General features: G+C 35.6%; 1 protein-coding gene across 29 annotated transcripts in view; it reads left to right on the top strand.

The window, feature by feature from the left end:
• The window catches only part of LOC123532297 (5'-AMP-activated protein kinase subunit gamma-1-like), a 416,776-nt gene that overhangs the window by 316,720 nt on the left and 77,409 nt on the right, over window positions 1-22,647 (top strand). Inside the window, exon 1 of one of the 29 annotated variants that reach the window (XM_053517862.1) lies at window positions 10,783-11,048. The exons of 27 other annotated variants lie outside the window; for them this stretch is intronic. In XM_053517862.1, coding sequence (XP_053373837.1) covers window positions 10,845-11,048 — 204 coding nt within the window. In that variant the 5' untranslated portion in view covers window positions 10,783-10,844. Of the gene's footprint in view, window positions 1-10,782; window positions 11,049-16,020; window positions 16,722-22,647 lie in introns of those variants that run through there. One more of the 29 variants, XM_053517867.1, reaches the window with a different exon arrangement.

The raw sequence follows: 22,647 nt of genomic DNA, 5'->3' as shown, positions 1-22,647 counted from the left end.
AATGTCACTGTAAATACTTGGTGTCACTGTAACCTCTTAATACACTCTCAGCACCTGGTGTTTCTCAGTGTCACAGTAAGCGCTTCGTGTCACTGTAGAGAACATTTAAGATCTTTGGGAAACCATCTCAATATTCATTGCTATTAAAGACACGGACCAAACTAGAAGGTGACTGCACATGTTCTCCAATGTTATTTAAACAGGATCAAATGTACTGGTGTTGTACAAGCAGAAGTACATATAAAGGGTGATACAGGGGGATGATATATGGCTCTCTCGTTAAGTATGATAGAATGATATTTAATATCCTGGGTTAATTAAGTGTCTTTAATCAAATATAAGAGAGAAATCTGTTCAGATTTTTGCAATATTATTGAAAATTTCTTGCCATCAGAATACTTTATCGTCTAATCTGTAACATGTCAGATTGTAGTGCATCTCTCAGGGGAATCCTTCCAGTTTATTTTGTCTTGACTGTTTAAGTTACAATTAGCCACACCAATAATACATCAAAAAGATAATTTATAGAGTTCCAACTGTTAGTAATAAAATATTTTCAGCATAACTTTCTAATGAAATTATAGACTCCCTTGGAAATCTTTGATACGCTTCTACGCAGATGGCTTCTACAGCTATGGCGCCTTCTCGAATTATGCAGAAAAGTGTTGTTTCTTTATATAACAGACATGTTTCCAGCTGCGAAAAAACTTGAAGCATTACATCATGTTTTAAGCAGAAAGTATTTGCAGAAATCCGTGGCAGTATGGTACTATATAAGTGCACTAGGTTTTGCACAATTTCTGCTTTAAAGGTGGTTTGCCAGATTTTGTTCAAGCAATGTAAATTTGATACAAACTTTAAAGGTGCGGTTTGTCAGATTTTGTTCAAGTAATGTAAATTTGATACAAACTTTAAAGGTGGTTTGTCAGATTTTGTTCAAGCAATGTAAATATGATACAAACTTTAAAGGTGGTTTGTCAGATTTTGTTCAAGTAATGTAAATTTGATACAAACTTTAAAGGTGGTTTGTCAGATTTTGTTCAAGCAATGTAAATTTGATACAAACTTTAAAGGTGGTTTGTCAGATTTTGTTCAAGCAATGTAAATTTGATACAAACTTTAAAGGTGCGGTTTGTCAGATTTTGTTCAAGTAATGTAAATTTGATACAAACTTTAAAGGTGGTTTGTCAGATTTTGTTCAAGCAATGTAAATATGATACAAACTTTAAAGGTGGTTTGTCAGATTTTGTTCAAGTAATGTAAATTTGATACAAACTTTAAAGGTGGTTTGTCAGATTTTGTTCAAGCAATGTAAATTTGATACAAACTTTAAAGGTGGTTTGTCAGATTTTGTTCAAGCAATGTAAATTTGATACAAACTTTAAAGGTGGTTTGTCAGATTTTGTTCAAGCAATGTAAATTTGATACAAACTTTAAAGGTGCGGTTTGTCAGATTTTGTTCAAGCAATGTAAATTTGATACAAACTTTAAAGGTGGTTTGTCAGATTTTGTTCAAGCAATGTAAATTTGATACAATGTAAATTTGATACAAACTTTAAAGGTGGTTTGTCAGATTTTGTTCAAGCAATGTAAATTTGATACAATGTAAATTTGATACAAACTTTAAAGGTGGTTTGTCAGATTTTGTTCAAGCAATGTAAATTTGATACAAACTTTAAAGGTGGTTTGTCAGATTTTGTTCAAGCAGTGTAAATTTGATACAAACTTTAAAGGTGTTAATCAGATTTTGATCAAGTAACACATTCGTTGGAAACTTTAATATCTGGTCATATACACTCATTTGTGTTTACTTTATAAGCGCTTAATGCATTAAGTTAGGTTTTCACTGTTTGTGGTTTTATGCCCTTTTGAAACAGGAAATATTATAAGATAGCCTGTGGGTGTAGCATCCACTTAAGTTGTACACAGAGGCTAAGGAGTTATTGCCCTTGATTACTGAAAATTGTGAAAATTGATAGTCTGCTCTCTGTTGCAATGTTCACCATTCTTGGTCACAATATTTATGGGCATGATATCTTGGGCAAGTTAGATAACCAGCTTGAATATCCCAGGGGCTTAAGAGTTGTGGCCCTTGATTACTGAAAATTGTGGAAATTGACAGTCTGCTCTCTATTATAAGTAGTTCTTATCCAGTGTTAACCATTCTTGGTTGCAATATTAATGGGCATAATATCTCGGACAAGTTTGATAACCAGCTGGATAACTCTTAATTGCTCTTGAGTTATGGCCCATGAATTAATTACTTTAAAATTGCGAATTAACTGGGGTCTTATATATATTGCACCTACAGATGTGGCATTAACTGAGTTTGTTGCAACCTCATTGACTGTAAATAACTGCAGATAAAACAACAGAAATGACAGTTGGTCTGTATGAGATGTTTTTAAAATTATTGAATACTAGAAATATGATCACAGTTATGTATCTTGGGTATACTAAATGTGTACTTGCTGGAGAGTTTGTACATTGTTCCCTGATACATTATATTGAAAAGGAAGTATTGACTTTCAATAAAAGTTACATCTGGTTTTCCTGGCTTGTGGCCTGTCCTACATTCGCTCTGTATATGACTTTCTAAAGTATATTGCAGAAATTTTAACTGGTGCTTTGTTCAAGAAATAATATATCTCATCCAGTGATTTGTCGTTGAATAAATCATTGTTTGTAGTTCAGATGCGAAGGAATTATATCACTAGGGCGCAGCCCGAGTGATATAATAATACGCATCTGAAAGACAAACAATGATTTATTCAAGAGCAAATCACTAGATGAGATATATTATTTCGATTCTAACACGTTAACAAGTATTTTTATGCCCCCGAAGGGAGGCATATAGTTTTTGAACCGTCTGTCTGTCGGTCTGTCAGTCTGTCGGTCTGTCGGTCTGTCCGCATTTTTCGTGTCCGGTCCATATCTTTGTCATCAATGGATGGATTTCCAAATAACTGGGCATGAATGTGTACCACAGTAAGACGACGTGTCGCGCGCAAGACCCAGGTCCGTAGCTCAAAGGTCAAGGTCACACTTAGATATTAAAGGTTATTGCATTGATGGGCGTGTCCGGTCCATATCTTTGTCATCGATGTATGGATTTTCAAATAACTTGGCATGAATGTGTACCACAGTAAGACGACGTGTCGCGCGCAAGACCCAGGTCCGTACCTCAAAGGTCAAGGTCACACTTAGACATTAAGGGATAGTGCATTGATGGGTGTGTCCGGTCCATATCTTTGTCATCGATGGATGGATTTTCAAATAACCTGGCATGAATGTGTACCACAGTAAGACGACGTGTCGCGTGCAAGACCCAGGTCCGTATCTCAAAGGTCAAAGTCACACTTAGACATTAAGGGATAGTGCATTGATGGGCGTGTCCATTCCATATCTTTGTCATCGATGGAAGGATTTTCAAATAACTTGGCATGAATGTGTACCACAGTAAGACGACGTGTCATGCGCAAGACCCAGGTCCGTAGCTCAAAGGTCAAGGTCACACTTAGATGTTAAAGGTCTTTTTTCATGATAGTGCATTGATGGGCGTGTCCGGTCCATATCTTTGTCATTCATGCATGGATTTTAAAATAACTACGCATAAATGTGTGACACAGTAAGACGACGTGTCGCGCGCAAGACCCAGCTCCGTAGGTCAAAGGTCCTAAACTCGAACATCGGCCATTACTATTCATTTAAAGTGCCATCGGGGGCATGTGTCATCCTATGGAGACAGCTCTTGTTAAGTACATCCTTGACGACATTCATGAAATATTTGCCCGTTTTCAATTGGTTTCTTTTCTAGCGTGCCGCTATGCCGTTTGACGCCATGACTTAATAACTGTGACGTCAGAACAGTGATTTGTTGTATTATTATTCACTGTTTTCTGCCTTCTTTGTTTAATAAGAAAATGAATCGGATCGTGTTAGAATATGAAACAATTGCTAGTGGTTTTTTTCAGTGTGCAGAACAAATTCTACTAATCATAGCATTTATAGTTAATCATTCTTATAATTCCCTTTGTTAAATGAAGTTTTAAGAATTTCAAGTGAGAATATGGTTTAATTCTTATTTACATCTACTTTACATATTCTTCTAAATTTTCAGACACACATTTTTAAAACAATGATGTAAATTTAAAACTCTTTATACAAAAAGGGTTCTTTTCCTCATTTTCCAGAGTGCATACATACAGTCAAACCTGTCTATAAAGACCACCCTTGGGAGAGCCAAAATGTGGAAAAGGTTCATGAACTTCATGAATTTATTCATGACTTGTTTTTTGTTTTGGGTTTTAACGCCGTTTTTCAACAGTATTTCAGTCATGTAACGGCGGGCAGTTAACCTAACCAGTGTTCCTGGATTCTGTACCAGTACAAGCCTGTTCTCCGCAAGTAACTGCCAACTTCCCCACATGAATCAGAGGTGGAGGACTAATGATATCAGACACAATGTCGTTTATCAAATAGTCACGGAGAACATACGCCCCGCCCGAGGATCGAACTCGCGACCCCGAGATCCGTAGACCAACGCTCTTACCTACTGAGCTAAGCGGGCGGGCTGAATTTATTCATGAACAAATTCATTCAATAGTTCATGAATAAATATTCATGAAAATCAAAATTTATGTTTCATGAATTTCGATATTCATGAACTAGTTCATGAATTAAAAAGTGAATTTTAATTCATGAATATTGAAATTCATGAAGCATCAACTTTGATTTTCCTGAATATTTATTCATGAACTGTTTTTGTAAAAAAAAAAAAAAACAAGTTTCATGAACTAGTCAAGGTAACCTGGTAGGAGTGTAACATAATGAAACCTGAGAGATCTGCATGTAATGGAATTCTTTGAACAATTTCAGTAGAGCTTGATACAAGACAAATTCCTGTATGTCAAAGTGTTGTTCAGTTAGTGGCTAGAGACTGTTTTTTTTTAGTCTCTGCTGAGTCACTGTGACAATGACATTTTCCACCCTCAACAAATGACATGTTGAGTAAAACAGTAAACTAGAGTGGGATTGGGAGCATAATAAGAAGTAAACAATTATTGCTGTATAAAATACAAAACATTAAGTTAAACAATGTATAATTTACTTTAATCTCAAGATTGAAATTCAGATACTAGCTTTGCTTCAGGGTCGTGAAAACTTGTGACATTTTAAAAGGATTTTATATTTTTTAAAATGAATGATTTATGACAACACCATAATTACTTATTTGATATTCAGTATACTCATGTTCCTTTTAAACCATTCCTTACTGTAGTATGATATATATTTCCTTCTTATTTGCTGCACAAACTTCTCAAAAATTGCAGAATCACATGTGCAAAAAATTTCCCAGCATGCAACAAAATAATGGAAACTGATCATGTGACATTATGAATTTATTGTTCATGAACATTCATGAACTTATTCATTTATTGTAAAAAGTAATAAACCTAAGTCTTATGTTTAATGAATGAACAGTTCAGAAACTCACAATTGGGTTCAAGAACTGGTACTGAACTAGAAAAAGGTTTTGAATTTTAGTACTTTTGGTTCTTAGTCTAGACCAACAGTATCTGTTCAGGAACTGGTAAAGTTCTATAAATTCTTGAACTTTTACAGTTTTTGACCCAGTGTTCAAGAACCATCATTGTTCTAGAACCACAGTCTAAGAACTGTTTTGCTGGTTCAAGAACAGTTCTTTAAGTTCTTCAGATTTAGTTCTTGAATGTTCAAGAACTTAATACTAGTTCTAGAACATTTTTTACAGGGAATAACACTGTAGTTCCTGAATCAGAATTAAATTTCAGTCATTATCTGAATTTCATTTTCAAGTTCATGAATTTCTTAAATTATCTAATGGATTTTCAGAAATGTTCATGAACTACGTTTACAAGTTCATGAAATGAAAGTAATATTCTTGAACTTGAGAGTTCATGAAATTAAGTTAGTGAACTGTCCCTTGTAATTCATGAACTTTTTTGATAATTCATGAATTCTTACAAATTCATGAATAAATTCATGAAGTTCATGAACCTGTTTCACAGGGGGTCTTTATTGGGAGGTGGTCTTTATTCCCAGGTTCAGATACACTGTAAATGTTAAAATGGGAAACAAAACAATGTCATGTGGTCTTTAGAGCCAGGTGGTCTCTTTTTAGAGGTGGTCTATAACACAGGTTCTACTGTACATATTCTTTGATTAGATTGCTTCCCCCCCCCCCCGCCCCCCCACTCCTCCCCCCCCCCCCCCCCCCCCCCCCCCACCACTTGACAGAATCCACTTTTCTTAATGTATAATATCAGGGAAGTTTTGAGTATTTGCTTATAAAAACTGGTTTATGCAAGAACATTCAAGTCAAAGCTGAGATTGAAGTTTGTTTGTTAAATAAACAAAGCAAGTTCAGCGTTCTTTAAGAGTGCTTGTTTTTTTAGAAGTTCTTTATTCTAAGAAGTTTTCATATTTTGCCTGCAAGTTTCAACCATCATGCAGCCTGCTTTGAACTTTCTGGGCTACAGTAAAATGCCGGCAGGCTGCAGGTTGAAAAGCTTAGTTTATAGGGAGCTGAATCTGAAACTGACAGCTGCAAAGGTGGTGCATTCTATGTAGTCACCAGGGGTTTTCATCTGGAAATTGGGAAGAGGGCCCCCAGGCCTTCAGAATTGGGAAATTCATACACGGATTTTCGGAAAACAGCATTTTATTAAATCCAACACTTTTTTCTTCTGAAAAAGATGTCTGTAACAGAGAAAGAAGATTCTTTTTGCTTTCCCAATCCTAGATGAGTACATTACTCCTCATTTCTTTCTTTTTGCCAAATTAATAACAAAAACAATTCTTTTTACATTTTTGGAAGTTTTTCAGTGTGCCACAACTTAGAAAAAAGAACTTTGTTTTTCAACTGGGAAGTGCAGGCTGAATATATATCGGCCTTTTCTAGATAAGAATGAAAAGACCCACAGTCCAGAATTTGAAACAATCTAGGACTGTGACTGAGTCTGGTTTGTGGACAATTGGTTGAAATTGAGCTCAGTCTAGAAATTGACCATTTTGGATTATGATGCGGGGGTTCTAACCTCGGGTTTTCTATATTTTAGAATGAACAAAGAGGGGTCACCTCACAAGGGGTCACCTCTGTGAGAAATAAAAATAATAAGATTTAACAGTAACCAGCAAATTTTTTCACCAAATTACAATTTACTTTCCAGTACCAGTACTAAGAGCTATTTTTCATACAGAGCAGTTTTATATTTAACTCAGTGTCTCTGGAGATTTATTCTGACATAAACACTCCAGAAATCACCAGGAATTATCAGAATAAAGTGCTGAAACCAGAGGTTTCTTAGGGAAAACTTACAGCGCTGATTGAATGATTTAATCAAATAAGATCGGCTTCCTTTAATGGTTGGATCAAGGATGAAACTGGTTCTCCCAGAGATGTCCAGTTTGTCATGCGGACGTTTAATTGTAAGGAAATTGCCAGGAACTTCATTATAATACCAGTGCCTTTTTCTTCAGACTCAGGTTCCAGAGTTGTTTTCCAAATCAGGAAAATTGAAAAGACTATCATTTCGCAGATTTGTTTTGGAAGAAAAGCGTAGTAGTTTAGGTTGGTTGATAGTCTCTAATATATGAAATATAAGAGCAAAGTTGGAGCCCTTATTATGCTTATTATGTCTCCCACACTACTGTGGTGGGAGACATATTGATTTACTCCTGTGTGTGTGTGTGTCTGAGCCAGTCAGGTCTCCCACACCACTGTGGTGGGACATATTGATTTAGTGTGTCAGTCAGTCAGTCATCAAATTTTGTCTGCACTCTTTTAAGTCGAACAGTTCTCATCCGATCTTCATCAAACTTGAACAAAATGTGTTTGACAATAAGTCCTCGGCCAAGTTCGATAACTATAGCCAAATCAGCCCAGGCATTTCGGAACTATGGCCCTTGAATTACTGAATATACTGATGCCAGTGATACAGGTCTTGGTGCATGGTTGACTCGATACATTATATGGAGAAGAAATGCCAATCTAGATGATTAGGCAGTTGTGGGTGACGTGCGCTTTTCTCAAAAACAGCTCTAGTTTATATGTAAACAGTTTATATTGATATTTAATTATTCCGTTTTGATTGTTTTTTAGGATGATAACGTATCAAGCTGTTAAATTTCTGTTAAAATTATGAAGAAGTATGATTTATAATAATTATGATATACTGTAAAATCATTAACCTTTACTGCTAATTTATATCTTAAATGGACTAATTCTTGTAGTTTTTGTGGTTGTTTGAATCAATGAATCTAAATCCCATTCACATTCATTTTACATTCAGAATTTGAAATCACGAATTCTTATCACCACGAGAGTTAATTTTGGCCCAATCCACAAAATTTGATGCCCATGAAATTTAATTATTCCTCTATCAGTATTTCTGAGAAAAAGGAACACATATTAGTTGAACTAATGCAACTATTAGGTAGACAAAAAATTGTGCACATAACATGTATATCTATCAAGATTTCGTTGGAATTCCAGCGGGAAGAAAGATATGTTTGATCTTAAATTGCTGTGAAATATGCATCAGATTTTTTCTGCACAGTGCCTATAAGTATAATCATGCATCTAATAATATAGTGGTTTGTCCTCTAAGGTAAGTCAAGGAGCTGGCAATAGTGTTCTGTGCATCGTTACATCGTTGTTGGCACGGTTACAGTGATACCTATCTCATTAATCTTTCTTCTTTCAATTACTGTTCTATGACTGATCTGCACCAATCAAACATACATTTTGGGAGATATATACCAGAGGTAACCATTCTCACTCGCTGTTTATTGTGGTCATAATGTGCGACAACGACAACGGCATTTTTGCTTGACGGATATAAAATGTTTGGTGTCTTGGATGTGTTCGTACAGTTTACTGATTTGACATTTTGTTCATGTGTTTTTACTTCTATTTCTGTGGATAATTAGAAACGTGCTTTACGGCTTCTCTATGGCAACAAGTACATTTAATTAACACGTTTTTTTAGTAACAAAAAGGTTTAAATTCATTAAATAAGGTTTAAATAAGTACATGACTATTTGCAGTTCTGTTGAATGTTTTGGAAACTGGCTTTTAGTACATATACTGGAAGTATACATGATGTTTATAGTTGATTGCATAAATTTACATCAATAGTGGGTGGGGTAATTTTTTTTCTTACTATCATTTTTCAGTTTGTTGTAATTTAACACTGATTTTTCTTACATTTTATCTTGAACAAGATGCAGACCAAAGGCTAGCTGTTGCAGAAGGGATATTAGATAATGCAGTCAATAATCTTGAAATGGCTCAGATCTTTCCTAAGAAAGTGTTATACTGCCTTAATTGCTCTTCCTCAAAATAGAACCTGTCACAAAGTATGGCATACTTGGCACACAGGTTTCCTGGAAATATCACCAAGTCCTGGGAAGGGGGTTAATGAACTGTAAACAAGAATTTAGCATTACATGAATGGTGTTTTTCAGTCAGTCTCACATAAATACCTGTTTAGTTTCTAAGACAGAATGATTACCTGCGTAGGTCTGCTAAATCTCATACATGATGTTCAGGGGACTATGATTTGTTATTTACTTGACAGTAGGTATATCTAGGTGTATCTGTGAGGGTGATTACAATAGATCTTTTGCTGTATTCAGACATATGCTGGCTGATAATATCTCTGTTATTGACTTACAATTGGAATCTACTGCTCCCCATATTTACTTGATTGATCATCAATATATATTTTGTACTGCAAGTTTTAGTTGTACCCCACCCTTCCTTGATCATATATTGTAAGAATTTTGTCTCATCTTAAAGTATTTTTATATGGAAAAGGGGCTTGATCAAGAACTTATTTGATAGTAAAAATACATAGAAAATGAGAAAAAGTTTCATACAGCGAACCAGCATGTCAGTCAAGCATGCTGAGGGATGAACAGAATGCTCTTGTAATGATGCTAGTTAGGAAATGACCAGCACAATTTCTCAAGTGGGTCCTCGGTTTCTGAAGCAATCTTTGCTAGAGTTAGTGCCATAGTCTTGCTGCTGACTAGATAATCTGTATTTAATTTTTTTCAATCATTACTCATATATTCTGACCAGCCTTTCTTGTCTCTAATTATTCAGTGTTTTTAGAAGGAAAGGGACATACTGATACAAAATTCGAATAGCCTCGGAGTTATCTCCTGTGAACAAAACATAGGGTCTGCACAGTTAGACTAGGTCTGTTTCAGTGTACTTCATTGTGGTTTATAAGGCTGCATGATGTGGTACAGTTCTTCAAACTGTCATAATTTCGCTTTAAAAACAAAGAGGTTGAAGGTCATAGGGAGGGGTGGACTCATTGGGGTTGTATAACGACAGGAATTAAATTGGATGTAAAAAAATCTTTGCTGGAAGTTGTCTCCCTTCCATTTCTTGATTTCCGTTACTTTTGATTATGTTTGTGTTTTGTTTAAGCAGACTATTTTGCTGAAAGCCAGTTGTCAAAATGTTTGTGTCAAGTTATTGCTGTCAGGTTTTACGCACTTATTAATGTATACTCTCATTCTTACCTATGGTTTTTGGAATTTCTTTGACTACTGGTGCTGCTATTAACTGATATAAGAACTTCTGAAGCTAACAGTTTGACATAATTATAACATGGAGATAAATGTCTTGATGAGCTTGCTATGCTAGGTGCTAAGCAGCCAGTTATTTCTGCTGCATACCAGACAGAAAAGCATATATCGGTGCAAACAACAACAACAACAACGTTAGTAATGAGTTAGTGAGGAAAAAAACTTTACTGGAATATAGGTGAAAAAGAAAAGTGAAAATGTCGGAGATGTACGTAGATCTTATGTCCAAACAGTTGGATCGTTCCAGGGACAAGTATCTTCTTCGTAACCCGCTATTAAGTATTCCGTTCATCAAAATTAGTCTGAGTAAAAGTCATGATCGGAGTAAGGAAAAGAGGGGTTCCCTTGATACTCCAAAGCTGAATATTCCGCAGATACGAGTCACACGAAGCAAGAGTCAGGTAATAAATTCAAAATCTAATATAACAGTCCTTTTAAAAGTGTTCACCTGTAAGCGCAGAGTGCTCAAGATGAGCTTTTGTAATCAGCCAGTGTCAGACTGTCACCCATAGTTCTACATTGTCATTTACATTTGCACTATTGGTTCTCTAGTGCTTACAGTTTTGACCCAGTCTTAATTAAATTTTGTGACATAATTTATGCCTTTAAAATCTCTTGATAGGTTAAAAACTGGATCATACAGGGTCAAAATCTGTTTCACAAGGTCAAATAATTAGGTTGGGTTAGAGGCTTAATATTGGGTATTCATTCAGTTGTTACTATATAGACTCAACAGTCTGTTCACCATTAACAGAATCATCAGCCTATTCACTGCTACAAGAATCATCAGCCCATCATTACCTGAGTTTGCAACCCATTTAGTTACCAGAATCATCAGCCCATCCATCATTACCAGAATCATCTCGGCATATAGTTAGTAGACTCATCAGCCCCATCCGCAATAACCAGAATCTTCAGCCCATTAATAAGTGACCAGAATAAACAGCCCAGTCACAGTGCACATCATTACCAGAATCATCAGCCCATCCCTTACTAACAGAATCATTCACTGTTCTTAGAATTTTACCAGAATCATCCACAGTTACCAGAATCATCAGCCATAATCAGAAACTTTTTCATTTGCCTCTAATTTGTTTTGGAAAGATTGTCACGATACTTTCGATACTTTCGGGATTGTCTGGTTTGTTAAACCTTCTGATTCTTTTTTTCACCAAGTGGAGTTTAATTACTGTTGCTACAAAGCAAAGGGTCTGATTTCATGCTTTAAATATAGATATTGATGTTGGGCTTTGCTTTAAGTCTCCTGTAAAATGTTTTCATTGATCAGTGAAAATAAACTGTTTCAAGTTGGCATAAAATCTTCACATATTGAAAATCTCTCTTGTTTGTTCACCAAATATTTCTTATTTCTTTGTTTGCATTCACTTCTAAATACAGTCTATTGAGGTGTTATATTACAAAAACAGAAGTTATCAAGGTTATTTTTTTGCTATTTGTTACTTGTGGTAGCTCTCTGGAAGTATACATGATATATGATATCTGTTTTGCAAGATCTGGATCACAAAAGTCCATAATCATTACATTATATCTGATCAAAAATTTCTATAGAACAGGAGAAACTTGATAGCTTGACCTTACTGTGACCTCAAAGTGGTATCAGGAGTTTAAAAGGAACAGGTCAAACCTCCATTTAGCAGCCAGCTAACCAGCACGGAGCAACACAGTCTCACTGCTTAAGGCAGGTGGCTGTTAAGATAGATAGAAAATTAGAACAAGATGTCTATTTGGTAAGTTAGTCAGAGTATGACTGGCATTGTTTAAGTGAGTGCTAAATACAAGTTGAAATTAGAACGGAAGTTAGCTGACTCGATCAGGCTGCTGAAGGCAAGTGGCTGCTTCAACTGTAGTAAATAATGGACAATATTTGACTTAAGTAAGGAAATAAACTTCATGATGTTTGAACTGAATCTGATGATCAGTGTGTTAAGGAAATAACTTGTGTCCCATGTTCTCATTATTATACCCCTGCGAAATGAAACATTACTGTTCATGAACAATGCATGCATATTTCATGAATGGAGTTCATGAAACTTCATGAATTGTTCCTGAAGATAAAATGGCACAAATTCTTGAAACATTCTTAAATACCGTGTTCATGAAAAGTGAAAGATGACTTCAAGAACTAATGTACATGAACAGTTCATGAACTATTCACTTCATGAATAGTTCTTGATATTTTGTTGAACATGAATAGTTCATGAACTTCTTGCTATAGGTTTTTATTGTGCCATTTTATCTTCAGACACTAGCAGTGAACCATTCATGAACAAAATTCTTCATTAGTTCATGAACCACCTGTCATGTATAGTGCATGACAGGTTCAAGAAAATAACATGGACAATTCAAGAACTCTGGAATTGAACCCGCACCGCTGCGACAATAACTTTCCTGCTGTCTGTACCAATACTGGACGGAAGAATATATGTTTGACAGTTGTTAATTGTAAATATAAATATTTATAATTAAAGACAGTTTACTTCGAGCACTTTTCAATTTTCAGTGTAAAAATTAGTAAAAACAACTATTTCTCATGTGTTTCCACAACATATAGTCTGTCAGTAATTAAGTTTAAATGCTTTCTTAAGAAATATAGCATTAATTTCCTAAAACCTAGAATAGCCTAGTGCACTGCCTCGATAGCCTAGTGGTAGAGCGTCTGCTTCGAGTGCAGGAGGTCGTGGGTTCGATCCCCGGCCACGTCATACAAAAGTCGTGAAAAATGGTACCTGAGTAGCTCCCTTGCTTGGCGCTCTCTCATACCCTCGTGGCGATGGATTCCATCAGGAATGAGGTGCCGAGAATGATTAATATAAGTTGTAGAACTTCTTCACAATCGACCTTAAATAAAGTTTAATATGTATAAACTAAAAACCCAGACATTTTTTGTTGTCAAAGGATCTGGAGGCCAGTGCCTTTAAACTGACTAATCATATTTTATGTCACATTTTGATGTTATTAGAATATTATGTTCCATGCAATATTTTCAACCTTATGCCTAACATTGTCAAAACAATTGAAAGCAGTTTACCATCTGTGATGAATTGTTCCAAATCTTTTGTTTTATTGTTGTTTATGTGCATGTGGGATTGGTAGATAAGCACTGTTTTGCAAGAAAATGTCAAAGTTTAAAAGCTTCTTCATATTTTATTGAAGACGAAAAAGCTGATACATGTCTAGAAGTGGCCAGCTAAGTGGTACTGAAATATTACACTCGTATTGTTTCGTGTTTAAATGTCTGTTGCGGACAATTCCTTCTGTTTGATCCACCTTTTTCCGGAACAGAGTTCTCTTAAAATGTCAGATAAAATAAACGGTATAATACATTATTCTAAGGAACTTCAAGGGTGGTAACACAAACTCTTAATTTTCAAAATATCATGGTTAGTTTTGAATAAGATCATGTTGAGAGTATTTTCAGTTGTATAATTCTGCTGATTTGGCAAAAATAAAAAATAGTTTTGAATTTTTAGCTCACCTGAGCACAAAGTGCTCATAGGTGAGCTTTTGTGATTGCCCTGTTTCCGTCAGTCGTCCGTTGTCAGTCATCCGTTGTCAACAATTTGACTGTTAAGACTCTTAGAGTTCACAATATTGGCCCAGACTTAATGAAACTTGGTCAGAATGTTACCCTCAATAAAATCTTGGACGAGTTCAATATTGGGTCATCTGAGGTTCAAAAACTAGGTCACCAGGTCAAATCAAAGGAAAAGCTTGTTAACACTCTTAGAGGTCACAATTTTGGCCCAAACTTAAAGAAACTTGGTCAGAATGTTACCCTCAATAAAATCTTGGACTAGTTTAGTATTTGGTCATCTGGGGTTAAAAACTAGGTCACTAGGTGAAATCAAAGGAAAAGCTTGTTAACATTCTAGAGGCCACATTTATGACTGTATCTTCATGGAACTTGGTCAGAATGTTAATCTTAATGATCTCAAGGTCCAGTGTGAATCTGGGTCATGTAGGATCAAAAACTAGGTCACAAGGTCAAATCAAAGGAAAAGCTTGTTAACACTTTAGAGGCCACATTTATGACCATATCTTAATGAAACTTGGTCAGAATGTTAATCTTGATGATCTTTAGGTCAATAGGTCAGGTGAGCGATACAGGGCCTTCATGGCCCTCTTGTTGTTTTACTTGTTGGATTGTTACAAAAATCTTCAGGGTATCTTATGGCCCAGTCAAAAATGGCGAACATACTGCCGCTGGATGGCAAGTATGATAGGGATAATCAAGCAAAATGACTTGATTTAGCTCATGTACCTAGACTAGCTCCTAGACTGTGATTTATCTTTTTACATTTTTAAGATTGAATGTAGTGAACTGAGCCAGTCTATATCCTATGTCCAATATCATGATAATTTTAACATCATCCTTCTGTGAAAATCTATAAAATAGGCTGGCTTTTTTCTCTATGAAAAAAGGGGAAACATGTAGAAATATATTATTATCAGGCTAGTGGCATTAAATTCACAGAAATGGCTGTGATCCATTATCTCATGAGGTGGGACAATTTTCTCTCTTGGTGAGGGTTATTTTGTTGTTACTTTTTCTCTGATTATGTAAATGTAACATTGGAGCTTTTCATGTGGCGTGTCTACACATTGACATGGTCCTGTTTCTACATTAATTGTCACATTGTCAGGATCATGCAAAAATAAGATCTTAAAACACAGGGCTTATTAATATTCATGTTACCATCAATTCCGTCTGCATTTGAACACCGTGTTTACATAATACGCATAATGCAACATAAAGTGCATGAAAGGGTGCAATCTTTCTCCACAGCTTGTATTATATTGCAAAACAGCCCTAACCCAATCTGCCAAACAACCAGGCATATATGTTTTACCACAATACAACTTAAACTGTATGTAACAAAAAGGACATTAAAAAACATTAAACTCCTGACTTTTACAAAAACAAACCTAGCCTTGAACTTTGACCTGACCTTAACCGCATGTGGATAACAACAGATGGACATGAATGGCCATGATCTTTTGACCCCTTTATAATGTGTTTACCAACGGAAAGGGTAGAATGACCCCAAGGGCAGCAAAGAAGGGCAGCCCATGATTTAATACAGTGTGTAACATGCAGTGTTATATTTAGTCTTCACCCGTAGGTGAAAAGTACTTAGAAAAAGATAGGTGAAAAGTTGATAATTTCAGTTTTCTTTATTAATTTATATTCTCAGTTACTAATTAAAAACTACAGAAAAAAGATGTACAAATGAAAGGGAAAGTTATTGAACAGTTATTCAAAGGAGATGTTTACAAATATTGCATGAGTCAGACTGTTATATAGAGCAGTGAATGTTCTCCTGGCGTTTATTGTGTTCCAGGGTCACAAAGCACATGGTTTCTGCACACAAAAGTATCAAAGAAAAAAACATTGGGAATTACAATTGTGCATTGGATTTATTTGTGATTGTACCATGGCATATATCTTTTGCAAGCGTGTAATATAACTGAATATTTAATGCTTTTATCAGATTTAAGAGATTTGTTAGTGAAGTTCTTAATGAAATTGAAATGGAGGCGTATAGTCACAAGATAATTTTCAAGTGTTTAGATGGAATATAGAACATTTTACTGTTTGGACGTATTAGATGTATTATTTTAGAAATTGTGAGGATTTTTTGTAGGGAAAAATTGGAATTCTTAATTAGCAGTGGTTGTCCTGTCTGTATCGGCTGGCACCGTCTTAGATGCTATTTTTATACACAGAATTGTGAAATTTAGGTTAAACCATCCATTTTAAGCGGATAATCATTACTTTATATCGGACTATGGGAGTATCTGAATGTGTATAGAAACTGATACCAGTCTGTTTGTTTAAACATTTCTCTTTGTATGTGTCAGCATTTTTAACAAGTATAAAAAGGGAGTTATTTTGAATTTTATCACGAATAATTAAACTTTATTCAAATTCTGCAACGATGATGAAACGTAAGCGATTACACTGTAACGGAAAGAATGGGTATCAGGATTTACACCTAACCATTCCAGAATATCCTGAAAGCGAAATGTTGGATCCACCGCAGTATACCGAGGTATTTTATAAGAACTACTTTTTTTTAATTGCAAAATTTTCATATACAAATTTTTTAAGGATATTTTTATAGTGAATTGCATTGTATGTGGAAGTGGTGATATTGCCTGTGTGACATGATAATCCCTGGACTGTTGTACATCCATATCTCTGATTAATCTATTAGACCCACAAACTTTCTATAAAAAAACTTGCCATCAAGGGATTTTCAGCAGAAATTTCAATGTCGCTATGAAAAATAAAGTAAACATTACTTAAAATTTCTTGGATTCAGCTGTTGTCTGCAGTGAACAATCTGACACAGTTTCAGTTTATTTGTAGCTAGACTAAGCTACTTATCTGATAAAAAGTTTATTTCATTATATTTTTGTTTTTTAGTCGAACTTTCATTCTGCAAAATGTAAAAGTTTTAATATCTGTTGTATTATTATACTCGGCAGTAAGAGAAGTTAACCATGTTATAACTATAAAGGGAAGTAATTAAAGAGACTATGACTTGCAATTGTAAGGACTGATTAAAAAAAAGTAGTCTTACAAATTGATTAAGATATTAAATCTGTTGAAAATCACACTAAAATCTAACCCTATATTGCTGTTCAGAATGTTTCTGCAAGGGGGACAACCCAGTTCTCAGTTCTACTTGGTGCAACAACTTGTCTGACATAATTTGCACAAAAGTAGTTCTCTCAAGTGTACTTCAGCCACTACAGGAAGTGTGTCATGTTTCTTCCTTAAATTTTAACCTTAAAATAACTTTTTGTGGTTTTTAAGGCTCTCAGCAACTTGCCTTCGAATGTGCTGCTGCATGATTATCATGGACAGTTTTGCACTGAAGGTAGGGATTTTACTTCAAAACTGTTACTGTCTGGTACATGTCTTTCTGGGCCATATATGGGGATGTGTGGTCTCAAGTGTTGTCAGGACATGCTGTTTGGGAAGTCTAGCTTTTTTTTTGAGGTCCACAGAAACCTCCCAATGAACTAACTTGTCAGGCACTCAGATGTCAAATTGATGCATGTTTGGGAATAGCCTGTCTTTCCTTGATTATCTGAAAAGTTGAAATAATTTTGCGAACAGGTTCATGTGTTGGTGATTCCTCACTTTGTTGGTTTGAACCTATTGGTGGGTCTTTACATTGGGGGTTTGAACCTATTGGTAGGTCCTCACGTTGCCCTAACACAAATAGGGTTACTTATTGTAGTAAATCTAACCATCAGAAGAAAAAAAAAAACAGCAAATATTTAATGTATTGTATTGTCTTTGAGAAATTAGATAAAGAAATAGAATACCCTCCTTAGATCAATGTCATCCCTTTGGAGAGAAATTTGTTTGAGACGGAAATAATTGCAAACATTGTTGTCAATAATTCTGACCACTTAAATGAAATTTTATATTCTTGCACTTGCCAAGTAAATTGGTAGCAATTTATTTGTCTGTTGTATTAGAAGTAAATCAAAAGAAGCTATTTACTTGTCATAATGTTTATTGATTGGTGGAATATTTTATAGTTTCAATATGTTTAAATATATCATGGGGTATTGTATTTAAATGTTTTGAGAGGTGTCAGAGTTTCTAAGTTGCAGGTAGTAGTAAGCATGTCCAATGTAAGAGTGTAAGTTGTTGGTAGAAGTTAGTGTGTCCAATGTTGTTGGTAGGAGTTAAGTGTGTGCAGTGTAAGAATTTATAAGTTGAAGGTAAAAGTAAAATGTGTGCAGTGTAAGAGTTTGGAAGTTTTATGAAGGAGTTAGTATGTCCAATGTAAGTCTGTAAGTTGTTGGTAGAAGTTAGTGTGTCCAGTGTAAGAGATTGTAAGTTGTTATGTCCAATGTAAGAGTTTGTAAGTTGTTGGTAGGAGTGAGTGTGTGCAATGTAAGAGTCTGTAAGTTGTTGGTAGAAGTTAGTGTGTCCAGTGTAAGAGTTTGTAAGTTGTTGTGTCCAATGTAAGACTTTGTAAGTTGTTGGTAGGAGTGAGTGTGTGCAATGTAAGAATCTGTTAGAAGTTAGTGTGTCCAGTGTAAGAGTTTGTAAGTTGTTGGTTGGAGGTCCAGTGTAAGAGTTTGCAAGTTGTAGGTAGGAGTTAGTGTGTCCTGGCAATGTAAGAGTCTGTAAGTTCTTGGTAGAAGTAAGTGTGTCCAGTGTAAGAGTTTGTAAGTTGTTGAATCCAATGTAAGAGTTTGTAAGGTGTTGGTAGGAGTAAATGTGTCCATTGTAAGAGTCTGTAAGTTGTTGGTAGAAGTTAGTGTGTCCAGTGTAAGAGTTTGTAAGTTGTTGTGTCCAATGTAAGAGTTTGTATGTTGTTGGTAGGTGTGAGTTTGTGCAATGTAAGAGTCTGTAAGTTTTTGGTAGAAGTTAGTGTGTCCAGTGTAAGAGTTTGTAAGTTGTTGTGTCCAATGTAAGACTTTGTAAGTTGTTGGTAGGAGTGAGTGTGTGCAATGTAAGAGTTTGTAAGTTGTTGTGTCCAATGTAAGACTTTGTAAGTTGTTGGTAGGAGTGAGTGTGTGCAATGTAAGAGTTTGTAAGTTGTTGTGTCCAATGTAAGACTTTGTAAGTTGTAGGTAGGAGTTAGTGTGTCCAGTGTAAAAGTTTGTAAGTTGTAGGTAGGAGTTGAGTGTGTCCAATGTAAGAGTTTGTAAGTTGAGGTAGTGAGAGTGTGTCCATGTAAGAGTTTTAAGTTTAGGTAGGATGTGTTTGTGTTGTGTATGTGTGTTAAAGTTTGTAAGTTTAGGTAGGAGTGAGTGTGTCCAGTGTAAGAGTTTGAAGTTGTAGGTAGGAGTGAGTGTGTCCATGTAAGAGTTTGTAAGTTGTAGGTAGGAGTGTGTGTGTCCAGTGTAAGAGTTTGTAAGTTGTAGGTAGGAGTGAGTGTGTCCAGTGTAAGAGTTTGTAAGTTGTAGGTAGGAGTGAGTGTGTCCAGTGTAAGAGTTTGTAAGTTGTAGGTAGGAGTTAGTGTGTCCAGTGTAAGAGTTTGCAAGTTGTAGGTAGGAGTGAGTGTGTCCGATGTAAGAGTTTGCAAGTTGTAGGTAGGAGTGAGTGTGTCCGATGTAAGAGTTTGTAAGTTGTAGGTAGGAGTGAGTGTGTCCAATGTAAGAGTTTGTAAGTTGTAGGTAGGAGTAAGTGTGTCCAATGTAAGAGTTTGCAAGTTGTAGGTAGGAGTTAGTGTGTCCAGTGTAAGAGTTTGTAAGTTGTAGGTAGGAGTTAGTGTGTCCAATGTAAGAGTTCGCAAGTTGTAGGTAGGTGTAAATATGTCCAACATAATTGTTGGTTAAGTTATAGGTAGGAGTTAGTAATTGTATTAAGTGTTTGTAAGTTGTGGGTAAGCGTTAGTATGTCCGTGTCCAACAGAACTATTGGCAAGTTGTAGGTAGGAGATAGTAAGTTATACAGAGGAATTGGTAAGTCCTAAATCCCAGTAAAACTACTTATTGATAATGAAATTATTTTGGTGTAATCATAAATGTTCAGTTACCTCTGATATTGACCTAGATTCATTGACCTACTTTCAGTCCTTAATGTGTTTGCAGATAATCTGCTGTATTTGTTGATCAGATAAAGGTTGCATGTTGTATGAAATTCTTTACGCATGGATTAACTTGAATGTGCACAACATGTGGATGAATAAAGCCCTATTATTGACTAATTAAGTATCTTTACAAACTCTTTTAAAGGTGGGTTGCAGTCTATTATTGCCCTCCAAAGGAGGCATATAGTTTTTTGAACCGTCTGTCAGTCTGTCGTCTGTATCTGTCGCAATTTCGTGTCGGTCCATATCTTTGTCATCGATGGATGATTTTCAATAGCTTGGCATGAATGTGTACCACAGTAAGACGACAGTCGCGCGCAAGACCCAGGGCGTAGCTCAAAGGTCAAGTCACATTTAGACGTTAAAGGTCATTTTTCATGATAGTGCATTCGTGTCGGTCCATACTTTGTCATCCTGGATGGATTTTCAAATAACTTGGCATGAATGTGTAACACACTAAGTCGATGTGTTGCGCCAAGACCCAGGTCCGTAGCTCAAAGGTCAAGGTCACCTTAGACGTAAAGTCATATTTAAAATAGTGCTTGATGGGCGTGTCCGGTCCATATCTTTGTCATTCATGCATGGATTTTAAAATTATTGGGCATGAATGTGTACCACAGTAAGATGACGTGTCGCGCGCAAGACCCAGGTCCGTAGGTCAAAGGTCCTAAACTCTAACATCGGCCATAACTATTCATTCAAAGTGCCATCGGGGGCATGTGTCATCCTATGGAGACAGCTCTTGTTTTTATAGAAGACATTTTACAATTTTCATATATTCTGTTAGAGATTTGTCTTAAAGGAACAAAATAAGTTCATAATTACAGTTAGAATATTTGTGTTTCATAAAATTTTGACAAAAATAATTTTAAAATTATTTAGTGTTGCAGCATAATATTATTGATATGTACATATTTATCATTATTTCGGCAAAAATTTATCTTGATGCAGAAGGTTGAGCAACCAGGACAAGAAAAGCTAATTCTTATAATGCGTACTTGTAAATTTCAGATGTATTAAGTGCTCATTGAACATAACTATAAGTCTTCTTCTGTTGTATTTATGTTGTTTTTCACCCGAGAAGTCTTGAGTTTTTATAGTACCTTTGGGTTATGCCATCGGGTGCGAACTAATGGTAAAAACCTAGCTGTTAATGAAATGACTTGTTGTTGATGTTGTTGTTGTTGGCTCTTTGTTTAGTTTGATAAAAACCACAACAACAGTTAAGGTCTGTGGAAATGTCTCTGCTCTTTAATGGTAGTGGTTGCATTATTTTAGAGTGGTAGAACAACATTAACAAGCATACCTTATATCTTTTTATTATTTGTTATAACAGTAAAAAATTAATGTTATCTAAATTGAAATAAAGTGTTAGGTCATTTTAAATGTCCATTAAGACTATAGCAAGAAAGAATAGAATGAACAATCTGATATTGTGGCGTCCCATTAAGTTGACGGGAAGCAATTGTCATGTAACATTGTCTGCTAGCATTAGTGTGACAATTGTTATCATATCTGATTCCCTATCTGCCTCAGTCTCTCATTATATATATTAATTAAAACTCGCCTATGGTTGCAGATTTCTGCTGTGTCAAGGTTTTGTGTTGGTGAAAACTCCACAAAATTTACTTTTTCTCCTATTGTCATGCTATCATGTCTTTGTCACAAAACTCAGCAGATTTCACTCGAAAAAAGTAACAAATGGTTGAAATAACCAACAAATAAAGGTAGCCAAGCCGACATAGGAAGTGTCATTATGTGAGTGGGGAAGACAGCTCAACAAATTTTATACAAAATAACAAAATTTTTAATAATGGTTGCCAACTTGACAGGTTTGTTTTGTGGAGGTGTGTGTTGGCGGGTATAAATATGTTGTTTTTGCACCCTTTATAGGTTGACCTGTCATGTTGTTGTCACAACAACTTGACATGGCACAAATCAGCCACCATACTACCCTGATGATGAAAATCAGCCACTGCATAGTACAGTAACCCTGCATTTATCTGCAGTGTGTTGTGACTGCAAAATGATTATACAGTATTTACAATAGAAGGAAAAACTTTGAGATCTATGCAATAATTGAGCCGTGCCATGGGAAAACCAACATAGTGGGTTTGCGACCAGCATAATTGGAGAAACTGTTAGCGAACAGCATGGATCCTGACCAGACTGTGCGGATGCGCAGGCTGGTCTGGATCCATGCTGGTCGCAAACCCACTATGTTGGTTTTCTCATGGCACGGCTCATATGTATAGCAACACAATGTCTGGCCTTTTCTATCGTGTCCCACTGAAATGAATTCTATACTTTTAACGAAAGCATTCTCTTGTTACTTAGTAGTATTATTCTTTTGATGAAAATTTTGCAAATGTTTTTATTAATCAATTGCCTCAGATCTTTTTTCCACTTT

The sequence above is a fragment of the Mercenaria mercenaria genome, chromosome 11 (assembly GCF_021730395.1).
Source record: "Mercenaria mercenaria strain notata chromosome 11, MADL_Memer_1, whole genome shotgun sequence".
Lineage (NCBI taxonomy): Eukaryota > Metazoa > Mollusca > Bivalvia > Venerida > Veneridae > Mercenaria > Mercenaria mercenaria.
The sequence above is the reverse complement of the archived record's forward strand: the minus strand, read 5'-3'. Positions and strand labels throughout refer to the sequence as shown.